Source organism: Tachyglossus aculeatus, chromosome 22 (genome assembly GCF_015852505.1).
Source record: "Tachyglossus aculeatus isolate mTacAcu1 chromosome 22, mTacAcu1.pri, whole genome shotgun sequence".
NCBI lineage: Eukaryota > Metazoa > Chordata > Mammalia > Monotremata > Tachyglossidae > Tachyglossus > Tachyglossus aculeatus.
In genome coordinates this window covers 45,618,795-45,632,865 of record NC_052087.1, presented here as the reverse complement: position 1 = coordinate 45,632,865, position 14,071 = coordinate 45,618,795, and the positions used below count along the sequence as shown (strand labels likewise).

Genomic DNA, 14,071 nt, shown 5'->3' with positions numbered 1-14,071 from the left:
TGCTTGGGCAAGTCACTTCCCTTCTCTGGGCCTCAGTTACCTCATCTGTAAAATGGGGATGAAGAGTGTGAGCCCCATGTGGGACAGTGACTGTGTTCAACGTGAATGACTTGTATAATGATAATGATGGCATTTGTTAAGCGCTTACTATGTGCAAAGCACTGTTCTAAGCGCTGGGGGGAATACAAGGTGATCGGGTTGTCCCACATGGGGCTCACGATCTTAATCCCCATTTTACAAAGGAGGGAACTGAGGCACAGAGAAGTTAAGTGACTTGCCCAAAGTCACACAGCTGACAAGTGGCAGAACCGGGATTAGAACCCATGAACTCTGACTCCCAAGCCCATGCTCTGTCCACTGAGCCATGCTGCTTTAGAACTGTGCTTGGCACATAGTAAGTGCTTAACAAGTAACATAATTATTATTAGTTATTATTATTGGGAGAGAGTCCCACATTACCTCACCTTCTTCAGCCTTCATCTCTCCTTCCCCTGTTCATCCCTCCTTGGGGAGGCAGGGTGGTGAATCAGTCAGTGGTATTCAGTGAGTGCTTACTGTGTGCAGAGCACTGTTCTAAGTGCTTGGGAGAGGACAGTACAATAGAGGTGGTATACATGTTCCCTGCCCACAAGGAGCACACAGTCTAGAGGGAACACTGTACTAAGCACTTGGGAATGTGCAATACCAGAGTTGATAGATGTGATTCCTGCCCCCGAGGAACTTATGAAAACATGCTTCTGGGTGTCAGAGGAACTGGATATTTCTCCCAGCTTGGCTACTGGCCTGTTATGTGACTTCAGGGAAGCTACTTACCTGCTCTAGTCCTCAGTTTCCTCATCTATAAAATGGGGGATAGTCATACTTGCTGCTCCCTATCTCATGGAAAGAACCTGGACTTGGGGATCAGAGGTCATGGGTCCCAGCCCTGCCATATGTCAGCTATGTGACTTTAGGCAAGTCACTTCATCATCATCATCATCATCAATCGTATTTATTGAGCACTTACTGTGTGCAGAGCACTGTACTAAGCGCTTGGGAAGTACAAGTTGGCAACATATAGAGACAGTCCCTACCCAACAGTGGGCTCACAGTCTAAAAGGGGGAGACAGAGAACAAAACCAAACATACTAACAAAATAAAATAAATAGAATAGATATGTACAAGTAAAATAAATAGAGTAACAAATATGTACAAACATATATACATACATACAGGTGCTGTGGGGAAGGGAAGGAGGTAAGATGGGGGGGTGGAGAGGGGGACGAGGGAGAGAGGAAGGAAGGGGCTCAGTCTGGGAAGGCCTCCTGGAGTAGGTGAGCTCTCAGTAGGGCCTTGAAGGGAGGAAGAGAGCTAGCTTGGCGGATGGGCAGAGGGAGGGCATTCCAGGCCCGGGGGATGACGTGGACCGGGGGTCGATGGCGGGACAGGCAAGAACGAGGTATGGTGAGGAGATTAGTGGCAGAGGAGTGGAGGGTGCGGGGTGGGCTGTAGAAGGAGAGAAGGGAGGTGAGGTAGGAGGGGGCGAGGTGATGGACAGCCTTGAAGCCCAGGGTGAGGAGTTTCTGCCTGATGCGCAGATTGATTGGTTAAGTCATTTAACTTCTCTGTACCTCAGTTACCTCATCTGTAAAATGGGGATCAAAACTCTGAGCCCTACACAGGACAACTTGATTACCTTGTATCTACCCCAGTGCTTAGAACAGTGCTTAGCACATAGTAAGCACTTAACAAATATCATCATCACCATCATCACCACCCAGAGATTGTGAAGACAAAAAAAAAGGTAACTGAAGTGAAAGTGTTGTGGGCAAGGAATGTGTCTGTTTACTCATCATCATCATCAAGCGTATTTATTGAGTGCTTACTGTGTGCAGAGCACTGTACTAAGCACTTGGGAAGTACAAGTTGGCAACATATAGAGACAGTCTCTACCCAATAGTGGGCTCACAGTCTAAAAGGGGGAGACAGAGAGCAAAACCAAACATACCAAGAAAATAAAATAAATAGAATGGATATGTACAAGTAAAATAAATAAATAAATAAATAGAGAAATAAATATGTACAAACATATATATATATATATACAGGTGCTGTGGGGAAGGGAAGGAGGTAAGATGGGGGGATGGAGAGGGACTGCTTAGTACAGTGCTTTGCACACAGTAAGCACTGAATAAATGATTGAATGAATGAAAGCACTTTAGAAAATCTATAGACATTCTATAGAAAATCTATAAATCCTATAGACATTATCATTGTGCAAAGCTCTTTGGGCATCAGACCCAAAATGAGATGGAATCATAATCCTGAGGGTTTCACGGGATTACTATAAACTGCTCTGATGTATTTAACCTTTTCCCAGCCCCAGACGAGCCCTGAGTTCCTTGGTTCTGTTACTAAAATGCTTGCAGGTTTGAGGGAGGGAAGGAGCTGAGTGTGCGCCCTTTTAATTCTTAATTCTATCTGGGGGTCAGCCCCTCTGTGGTAATGAGGATGAGAGGTCTGCAGTCTGACAGTGGAGTCTCCTTAGGGGTATCTGCTTCTTCAGTTGGCTCATTCAGTTCAGCTGTTCCCTTGTATGCTCTCACTGGGATAAGCTCTTGAGCAGGTGAGCTTGCAAAAGAAGTAGAGTGAGAGCAGCTAGAGAAGCAGCATGGCGTAGTGGAAAGAGCCCTGGCCTGGGAATCAGAAGACCTTATCCTGGCTCTTCTACTTGTCTGCTGTGTGACCTAGGGCAAGTCACTTTACTTTTCTGTGCCTCAGTTCCCTTGTCTGTAAAATGGAGATTAAGACCAGAAACCCCACTGGGACAGGGATTGTGTCCAAACTGATTATCTTGTATCTACCCCAGCAGTTAGTCCAGTGCCTGGTACCCAGCAAGCACTTAACAAATACCATAAAAAAAAAGGTGCTGAGTATCTGAGATTTTTTTTTCTCAAATTACTTCATCTGATGCAGCAGGTGGGTGCTAAATTCTGGAAGATGGTGTTGTTTTGGAAATGGTGGGGTGGTTTTATATTTCCAGGGCGGAAACATGGTCAGAATCCTGAGTGAAAACTGCAGGCTTTGAAAATAGTTGTCACTGGCAAGGGATTAAGCTCCCAGTGTGAGGCTACAGTGGGTAGTTCTGGGAAGTTGGGAAGCAGCATGGCCTAGTGGATAGAGCACAGGACTGGGAATCAGAAGGATCTGGGTTCTAATCCTGGCTCCTCCTTATGTCTGCTGTATGACCTTGGGCAAGTCACTTCACTTCTCTAGGCCTCAGTTACCTAACCTGTAAAATAGGGATTAAGAGTGTGAGCCCCACGTGGGACAGGGACTGTGTCCAACTTGATTAACTTGTATCTACCCCATCACTTAGAACAGTGTCTGGCACATAGTAAATGCTTAACAAGTACCATAATAGTAACTATTATTATTATTATTATTATTTTTATTATTATTAAGTTGCCCTGGCTAGATGGCAGTTGTTGTGATTCCCAGGCCCCTCTCTAGGACCTGTTTTAGGGAGACCTTTCCTATGGGTGGAAAGGAATGGACCCCATGGCCTGGTGGATAGAGCATGGGTCCGGGAGTCAGAAGGACCTGGGTTCTAATCCCCACTCTGCCACTTGTCTGCTGTGTGACTTTGGAGAAGTCACTTCCCTTCCCTGGACCTCGGTCCCCTCACATGTAAAATGGGGATTAGGACCGTGAGCCCCATGTGGAACATGGGCTGTGTCCAATCTGATTTCCTTGTATCTATCCCAGCGTTTAGAACAGTGTCTGGCATATAGTAAGTACATAACAAATACCATTTAAAAAAAATGCATCGGTGTAATCGAAGGGAGGGTGAATAGGGTGGAGAAATTAAAGGTTAGTCAAGAAGGCTTCTTGGAGGAGGTGTGATTTTAAATAGGGATTTGATAATGGGGAGAGCAGGGAGGGTCTGTTGGATATGAAGGGGGAGGGAGTATGAGGCCGGAGAAAGGACATGAGCAAGGTGTCGGTGGCGAGAGACATGAGCTTGAGGTACAGTGAATAGGTTGGATTTCCTTCATCTCTGTGACTTGCCTAAGAACATGTTCTCTGCCTGTCCAGAGCGTTTCACCGCAGGTGATTAATATTGAGATGAGAATGTTCAGACAGAAGAATTCTACTTTTCCTTTGTATTGAAGTTTTCTCTGGGATTCCTCACTAGAAGAGCTGGTTAATCTAAGGTTTAAGGGGATTTTTGTTGTTGTTCCACATTTGAAGCCTGAAACGGAGAATTCACTCTCCATTATTCAGTAACATTTACCGATCCCCTTCTGCCTGCAAATACATGAATGATTATTAGGCATGATCCCTGATCTAATGATCTAATAGTAAGAAGAGTGTACTGGGTGCGATGCACTGCACTAAGCACGTGGGAAAGTTTGTCATGAGGAGCATTCTCTGCCCACACAGAGCTTATGCTCAAATGAGAGAGAACAACATAGACCTATTTACAGATAGAGTATTAAAAACAATTGTACATATAATTAAGTACATGTTATATATTAAACTCCACTTGTGCACATAATAATTGTATTTCTTAAGCACTTACTATGTGCCAGGCACCTTACTAAGTGCCAGGTGGATACAGGCAAATCAAATTGGACACAATTCCTGTCCCACATGGGGCTCACAGTCTCAATTCACATTTTACAGATGAGGTGAGTGGCACAGAGAAGTAAAGTGATTTGCCCAAGGTCACAGAGCAGACAAGTGGTGGAGCTGGAATTAGAACCCATGACCTTCCGACTCTATTTATGTCAGTGTCTGTCTCCTCCTCTAGACTGTAAACTCACTGTAGGCAGGGAATGTGTCTACCAACGCTATTATATTGTACTCACCCATGTGCTTAGTACAGTGCTGTATAGACAAGTGCTCAATAAATAAGATTGATGTATGCCCAAGTCCTGATGATGGGAGGAAATGAAGGCAAATGAGTTAGAGGTGGTGGTTGGCTTGCTTTCCCTGACACCAGATGCTTCAGAAAAGCAGGGAACAAAAATTCAATATAAAAGCATTGAGGCTGACAACCGAGAGCCAGAAGTGTAATTGTGTTTACTTCTAGTGGTGTTTTACACTAGGACCCTATTTATCATTTGCTTTGGCATCTAAATCCGTCTTCTGACTTAATTTGGCTCTTTATTTAGGGAAATGCTCCTTTTCCCTAGACTCAATCTAATTTTCTAAATCTTCACACAAGCCAACAGCAATTTTTAATGACTGCAAACACCGAAAATAATTAGAATCCAGTGGCAGGAATTCCTGTGTTTTGCCCAACAGTAGAGAGAATAGAAGGGAATTCAAGCCTCAGTACAACGACCAAATTACTGTAGGATGTCACTTCCATTTCACTTAAAATCGAACTGTGATTTCCTTTTCTTGTGTTTTCTTTCTCTGAGCCTCCTGTAGTTTTCCAAAGTGTCTTATGACTCTGAAGCTAAGGTAGTATTTGCATTTAAAATGAGCCTGTGTACACTCCCTCACCTATTTAAACACACAGACACAACTGGGTTATCAAGGCAAATATTCTGAAGGGTGGGGACTATCGTACTTTCCTGCCTAAAAAGTTATTATTATCATTATTCTTGTGGCATTTATTGTATGCTTACATTGTGCCAAGCACTGTTCTAAGTACTGGGGTAAATACAAGATAATTGGGTCAGTCACAGCCCCTGTCCCGCATGGGGGACACATTCTGAAGGTGGGGAGGAGGCACAGATGATAATAATAATTGTGATATTTATTGAGTGCTTACTATGTGCAAAGCACTGGACTAAGCATTAGGGTAGAAACAAGATAATTGTGTCAGTCACAGCTCCTGTCCCTCATGGGACACACAGTCTGAAGGTGGGGAGGAGGAACGGATGATAATAATAATAATTGTGATATTTATTGAGTGCTTACCATGTGCCAAACACTGTACTAAGTGTCAGGATAGGTACAAGATAACCAGTTCAGACACAGTCCCTATCATTCATGGGGCTCACAGTATAAGCAGCAGGGAGACCTGCTATTGGAATCCCCATTTTACAGGTGAGAAAACTGAGGCCCAGAGAAATTAAGTGACTTGCCCAAGGTCACACACAGCAGGCAAGTTGCAGAACTGGAATTAAAACTCAGCTCCTCGGCCCGTGTTCTTTCCACCAGGACTCACTGCTTCCCTTTTTCTTCTTGGGGTGAGAATTAGTGATCTCCCTTGAATTTGGTTCTCTGCCAGTGGGAGAATTGCCAAACCCAGGCACTGAACAAACAGATCTGCTTGACCTCACCTATATCTGGGCTTGGTGAAGCTGACAAACGAGCAGCCCCAACTTATTTCTGCTCTGGGACTGCAGCTTTCCCTTCACAAAGGGCAAACTGGCATTTATTAATTATTAAGTGTTATTGCCTGCAAAGCACTGTGCTAAGCACCTGGGGAAAGGATATCTGGATAAGAATTAGACAAGTGTCTCTGACCCTTAAAGGGCTCATAATCTAAGAGGGGAATGGTGGCTGTCTAAAATGCACCACTCTTAAAAGTCATTTGTTACTAGAATTCTGGGTTCTCCAGATGTTAAAAGTTGGGTGTGTGTATGGGGGTGTGTGCGTGTGTGTGTAAGCTTGTTAAGGGCAGGGAATGTGTCTGCTGATTCTGCTGTACTGTCCTCTCCCAAGTGCTTAGTACAGTGCTCTGCGCATAGTAAGCACTCAGTGAATACTATGGATTGATTGATTGTGTGTGAGAGAGAACTGTCTCACCTGTTGTCTCATTGAACCGAACTTTTGTTTGAAACAGATAAAAAATAATGAAACTCTGATCAACCTGATTTACAAAGTGCTGAAGAGATCAGCACGAGGGTTACGGTCCCGTAGAAACGTAAGATGATTCACAATTGGCAGTGTAACCATCCCATTGCTTATGAAGTGGCACGGAGCGCATAAAGGTTTAAACTTGTTTGGTTGCCCATCACCTCCCCGCAGGATTTTCGTTTGGTGTTTAGATGACACACATGCATTTGGGCTGAGCAGACAGTGTTTGGTTTCATCTCAGTGTTGGTGTTGGGTGGTGGCTCCATCTGGCTTTCAAATTTGCCACAGCTTGAGCTTGCTCTGCTTCCGTTCTGTTTCCATTCTCACTGCTCCAGGGGCGTGGGCCTGCCTCTGCTGTGACTGAAATCTAGCCCTCCGGAAACCCTTTTGGGTCATCTTCACTGTCAACTTGTGCCCTGGTGGGAACAAGCATGGTGAGAAGCAGTGTGATCCAGTGGATAGAGCATGGGCTTGGGAGTCAGAAGGACCTGGGTTCTAATCCAAACTCTACCACTTGTCTGCTGTGTGACCTCGGGCAACTCACGTCACTTCTCTTTGCCTCAGTTACCTCACTGGTCTGTGTGGCACATGGATCATGTCCAGCTGGATTAGCGTGTATCTACCCCAGTGTTTAGTACAGTGCCTGGCATATAGTAAGTGCTTAAACAAATACCATAAAACAAACCCTTGACCCGCAGGGACACATTAATGCAATTGACACCACGTAAGCCGCTAGCATTAGAATCAGTTCCTCTGTGCAGGTTGTCTGTCCCAAAGGCTCATCTGAGGCTCATCTGTCGTACCCAAGGGAGACTCCATGACTGCCATCATCATCCCTCTAAACATGATTTGGGCTGAAGCAGGTTTTTTAATGGTATTTTTTAAGTGCTTACTATGTTCCAGGCACTGTAGTAAGTACTGGGATACATAGCAGCTAAGCAGGTTGGACAAAGTCCCTGTCCCCCATGGAGCTCACAGTCTAAGTTAAGAGGGAGAACAGCATCCCTATTTTACAGATGAGGAAACTGAGGCCCAGAGAAGTGAAATGGCAGCAGAGAAGCAGCGTGGCTCAGTGGAAAGAGCACGGGCTTTGGAGTCAGAGGTCATGGGTTCAAATGCTGGCTCCGCCAATTATCAGTTGTGTGACTTTGGGCAAGTCACTTCATTTCTCTGTGCCTCAGTTACCTCATCTGTAAAATGGGCATTAAGACCGTGAGCCCACCGTGGGTCAACCTGATCACCTTGTAACCTCCCCAGCGCTTAGAACAGTGCTTTGCACATATTAAGCACTTAATAAATGCCATTATTATCATTATTATTATTATTATTATTAGCAGACAAGTGGATTAGAACCCAGGTCCACTGACTCCTGGGCCTGTGCTCTTTCTGCTAGGCCATGCTGCTTCTCAACTGTGTTTATTTGAAAATAATTTTGTTTACTTATTAGGAAAAAGCAAAATCAGCATGTGGTCATCCATAGACTAAGTTAACACACATGAAAAGTCTCTGATTAGGAAATTTCTGCCTTCGCCACTTCTGTGCCCCATGGAATGGGGGTAGCCTGTGCCCTCAGCTGGTTGGCAGGGAGCATAAAACTCCAAATTATTTTCTGAGCTCTTTTTTGATGTTAGAATTTGTGAGTTTAGCAGCCTTAGCAGCAACAACAGCAGTTTTGGGTGCAATGCTCTGTACCAAGCGTACGGAAAAGATCACAGCAGAAGACACATCATTCCCTGGCCACAAGGAGTTGCAGACTGCTCCAAACTCAGGTTGCATTCCACATCCGCAGCAGTTCTCCCTGTGATTTTTTTCATCATTTTAATATGTGGGTCTGTGTGGTATCCCTCTAAACTGTAAAATCATTGTGGACAGGGAATGTGTCTGTTTATTGTTATAGCGTACTCTCCCAAGTGCTTAGTACAGTGCTTTGCACACAGTAAGCACTCAACAAATATGACTGAATGAATGAATGGTGTGCAAAAGCATGGGCATAAACCCAAGGCTGGGGTTATGAGTGCAGAGCTTCACCCCTCAAAGGGGCTACCCAGGTTGCCAAATGCATCCAGAGTAGTGGCACAGAGTAGCTTTGCTTTCTTTAAACTAGATGAGAAAACATTTGAGGGATATCCTGTTGCAATCTACTCCCATCCCTGAAGTCTCTTGTGGCCCAGTGGAAAGAGCACAGGCCTGAGAGTAGTAAGACCTGGGTGACTAGAGTGGGAGTCCCGCGTGGGACAGGGACTGTGTCTGACCTGATTGCCTTGGCTCCACCACAGCGCTTAGTCCAGTGCCCGGCATAAAAGTCCGTGCTTAACAAATACCACAGTTGTTATCCCCTCTCTACCATCTGCCTGCTGGTTGACCTTGGATAAGTCATTTGATTTCTCCGGGCCTCAGTTTCCTCCTCTGTAAAATGGGGATTCAATACAAGTTCACCCTCCCCCTTAATCTCTGAGCCCCATGTCAGCTACTTTTAGATCTTGAGCCCCCAAAGGAACAAGGACTGTGTCCAATTATTGTTATATTGTATTCTGCCAAGCATGTGGTACAGTGCTTTGTACACAGTAAGCGCTTAATAAATGCAATTGAATGAATGAATGAATGAATTCCCACCTGTGTGTTTTTTTCCAGCCCTTAGCACAATGGCTTACTCTCAGTAAGCTCTTAATAAATACAATTACTACTACCATGTGGGACAGGGACTGTGTCCCACCTAATTGTAACGTCTTCTACTCCAGTGCTTAGTACAGTGCTTGGCACACAGTAACGTTTGGCAAATACCACACCTGTACAGGATAGAATTCCCCATGGAGAGAGGTTGCTGAGCAAGGATGGCTTTCTGCAGGCCTTGGGATTTGATTTTCAGTGAGTCTCACCCTTTTTTCAACTGTACCCATTGCAGATGACAGGGAGAGACACCCTCAAGGAGCGGAGTTTAAAACCTGTGAAGATTGCTGAGAGTGACATTGATGTAAGTGATTGACAGACCTCTCGGAGCCTCCAAGAGAACACTACTCCCCCAACCCCCATCCTCTGAGAGGGTTCTTTCTGATTACAGTCTTGCTTATCCAGCTCGCAAAACTGTGTTCCTTTCTAATCCAGTTCAAACTCTAATATACTCTGGTTTCTAGGTGAAACTGAGTGTTTTCTGTGAGCAAGATAGAATCCTGCAGGACTTGGAGGACAAGATCAGGGCCCTGAAGGAGAACAAAGTAAGTACAAGTCTCAACTGGGCTTTTGGGGAATTCTGAGTTCTTGTCCGGTTACATTTTCTGTTAACCTGGAACCGTGACTGAGGGGTAAGTGAAGATTCAGGACCAAGGTATTCCAAAGAGGAGAGGCAGATCAGGTGTTAAAATATATGATCTTATCACAGGACCTATTATTCACACTTGGATGTACTTTGGGAAAGCCTTCAATCCATCTTCCCTTTTTTTTGGGAAACCCCGATGGAGGGAAGGAGGGATGGATGGAGTTGGTGAGTGGGTGGAGGAATGGGTGGGTGGATGGATGGGTGGGTGAGTGGGCAGGTGGAAGGATGAATAGGTTGGCAGTCAGGTATATTAATTCATTCAACCATATTTTTTGAGTGCTTAACTGTGTGCAGAGCACTGTACTAAGCGCTTGGGACAGTACAGTTGCCTGCCCACAACAAGCTTACAGCCTAAAATGAGGAGACAGACATGAAGACAAATAAATAAAATAAGAGCTATGTACATAAGTGCTGTTGAGCTGGGAGGGGAAAGAGCAAAGGGAACAAGTCAGAGTGACATAGAAGGGAGTGGGAGATGAGGAAAGGTGGGGTTTAATCTGGGAAGGCCTCCTGGGGGAGATGTACCCTCAAAAAGGCTTCAAATGGAGCAGGGAGAGTAACTGTAGGAATTAGTGGGTGCAGTCATCTGGCTGGGGACCCCACCCTCTCACCCACCGGGCCCTTGGACCCATGGGAATTACTGAGTTCTTTCCATTTTCTCTTGTGGATAAGCTGGACCATAGCGTACTGTCTTTTGGTCCCTGATGTAGGACCAGCTGGAGTCCGTGTTGGAGGTTTTGCACAGGCAGATGGAGCAGTACAAAGACCAACCCCAGCACTCTGAAAAAATCTCTTACCAGCAGAGGCTCCTCCAGGAGGACCTGGTCCACATCAGAGCTGAAATATCCAAAGTTTCAACGGTATGTACTTTGGAAGATGAGGAGGCAGAGGTAAGAGGCTGAGAAGTGGTGTGGCCCAGTGGACAGAGCCCGAGCCTGGGAGTCAGAAGGACCTGGGTTCTAATCCCAGCTCCACCACTTGTCTGCTGCGTGACCTTGGGAGAGCTATTTCCTTTTTCTAGGCCTCAGTGACCTCATGTGTAAAATGGGGATTAAGGCTGTGAGCCCCATGTGGGACATGGATTGCATCCAACTGGGTTAGCTTGTACTAACTGCAGCACTTTGTACCACGGTTGGCACACAGGAAGCACTTAACAAATGCCATAGAAGAAAAAAATGGGGAGTGGCTGGAGGAAGGGGGTCTCACCCCCAGTGGGTCTCCCAAAGTCCATGTGGGCTTAGTGGACACTGGAGAGAAAGTGCTTCCTCTGAAGGATGCCAATCATTTCTCATAAATAACAAGAGATCCTGGGTGTGAATGCTGCCTGGCCTAGTGGAAAGAGCTCGAGTCTGGAAATCAGAGCACCTGGGTTCTAATCCCAGCTCCTTCATTAGTCTGCTGTGTGACCTTGGGCAAACTACTTAAGAAGCAGCGTGGCTTAATGGAAAGAGCATGGGCGTGGGAATCAGAGGACATGGGTTCTAAGCCTGGCTCTGCGACTTGTCTGTTGTGACCTTGGGTAAGCCACTTCTCTGTGCCTCAGTTACCTCATCTGTCAAATGAGGATTAAGACTGTTAGCCCCACATGGGACAACCTGATTACTTTGTATATACCCCAGTACTTAGAACAGTGCTTGGCACATAATAAGCACTTAACAGATACCATACTTACTATTATTATTATTCTCTGTGCCTCAATTATCTCATTTGTAAAATGGGGATTAAGACTGCAAACCCTATGTGGGACAGTGTCCAACCTGACTAGTTTGTGTCACAGTGCCTGGCACAAAGTAAGAACTTAACAAATACCATTAAAAAAAATTCCAAAACAAAAACCTGTTCTCCCTGTTTTTCTACCTGATTATTTGTTATCCACCCCAGGGATTAGTACAGTGCTTGGCACATAATAAGCACTTAATAAATACCACAATTATTATCATCACCATTATTATTATTATTATCCGGAATTTCCTCTCCATTTGCCACCCACCCACCCTGGTCAGGGAGGTCTTGAATAGGCAGATGGAGCCAGGTGGAAGTAGCCTGAGGAAAAAAGAAAGGGAGGAGCAAATATCTGGATAGCTTCCACAAGGGATAAGCAACTTCTGGAGGCCAGAAATTGGACCTGTTGTGATTGCCAAGTCACCCAAGCTGAATGCTCCTTTGGCCAACAGGAAATGGAAAACGCCTGGAATGAATACCTGAAGCTGGAAAACGATGTCAACCAGTTGAAGCAAACATTGCAGGGACAAATGAACAGAACATTTTTGTCTCAGGTGAGACCATTGCAACCAAGTGCTTCTCTATCATGTTTCATTGTGAAGAATCCCTTTTCAACATGGGAGGGGACAGTTGTGGGTAATAGCCTTGGTCCACCTGACCATATATATTGAGCATGATATGTGATGCACTTATCTATACAGATTTGGCAGCTAATGGGTGCTGTCGAAGCTTTTATATATAGTTGACTGCTGTGCTCCAAGAAGAGGATAGAGCAGAGGCCTGGGAGTCAGAAAGTCATGGGTTCTAATCCCAGCTCTGCCACTTGTCTGCTGTGTGACCTTGGGCAAGTCACTTCACTTCTCTGTGCCTCATTTACCTCATCTGTAAAGTGGGGATTGAGACTGTGAGTCCCATTTGGGACAGGGACTGTGTCCAATCTGAATAGCTTGTACCTACCTCAGTGCTTACTATGTAAGCACTTAACAAATACCATAATAATAATAGTATACTATTATAGTATGGTAGACTAATCTACTAATAGTATTATTATTATTAAGACTTCTCGGAAATCAGAGAGGAAGAGCCTTCCATTGGCCAAAATGAAGAGCATTTTGACTATGGCCTTGAACAGAGAAGCAACATGGCCTCGGTGATAGAGCATGGGCCTGGGGGTTAGAGAACCTGGGTTCTGATACCAGCTCCACCACTTGCTTGCTGTGTGGCCTTGGGCAAGTCACTATACTTCTCTGTACCTCAGTTTCCTCCTCTGATAATGGAGATTGAGTGCCTGTTGTCCTTAGATCGTATGGGATGGGGACTGTCTGAACTGATTATCAGATTATTTACTCCAATGTTTAACTCATAATAAACAGTTAACAAATATCACCTTCATTATTTACTGGCGCTCTGCACGGGGTTTAGTCGGCCAATCAATCATATTTATTGAGCACTTGCTGTGTGCAGAGCACTGTACTAAACACTTGAGGGAGTACAGTACAACAGTAGTCACTGTGACTGTCCCACTACAGGTGTGGTGTACATTGCCTTAAGTGGACTGGTAGTGTGTGATAGAATGTCTGAAAAGAATAACCTTCTCTCTCTTCCATCTGTAGGAAAAATCACAGATTCAGAAGGATCTCTGGAGAATTGAAGATGTTACCGCCGGCCTAAGTGCGAATAAAGCGAATTTCAAAATCCTGGTCGAGTCGATCAAGAATCCAGGTGAGTACTGAGGGCCTCGGGGCTCATCGAGGCTGAGGATATCTGGGGGTTACCTGCCAATGTGGGAGTGAAAAAAGGAGAAAATCACTAGCCTCAGTGGTGGGCACCTAGACCAATCTCTCCAGGGTGACTCTGGTTGGGAGAACAGGAGTCAGAAAGGAATGGGGAACCCTAGTTCAGAATGCCTCTGCTTCCTTTTTTTATGGTTTTCATTAAGTGCTTACTATGTGCCAGGCACAGTACTAAGCACTGGGGTAGATACAAGGTAGTCAGGTTGGACACAAACCTTGTCGCATGTGAAGCTCACAGTCCTATAGCCGAGGGAACTGAGCCCCAGAGAAATGAAGTGATTTGCCCAAAGTCACACAGCAGAGAAGGGGCAGAGCTGGTATTAGAACCCAGGTCCTTCCGACTCCCAGGCCCGTGTTCTATCCATTGGGCCCCACTGCTTCCTTCTAGGAAAACCACTTCTCCTCTTGTGTCCAAGCTGCTCTGGCTCTAACCGGGTCCTGG

General features: G+C 45.3%; 1 protein-coding gene across 11 annotated transcripts in view; it reads left to right on the top strand.

Moving 5' to 3' along the window:
• PLEKHA7 (pleckstrin homology domain containing A7) overlaps positions 1-14,071 on the top strand; it is a 258,819-nt gene that overhangs the window by 211,940 nt on the left and 32,808 nt on the right. For all 11 annotated transcript variants that reach the window (XM_038764045.1, XM_038764049.1, XM_038764047.1 and 8 more), the window contains 5 exons: positions 9,704-9,772; positions 9,933-10,013; positions 10,825-10,974; positions 12,289-12,390; positions 13,450-13,558. In XM_038764045.1, the coding sequence (XP_038619973.1) occupies positions 9,704-9,772; positions 9,933-10,013; positions 10,825-10,974; positions 12,289-12,390; positions 13,450-13,558 (511 nt within the window). The remainder of the gene's footprint in view (positions 1-9,703; positions 9,773-9,932; positions 10,014-10,824; positions 10,975-12,288; positions 12,391-13,449; positions 13,559-14,071) is intronic.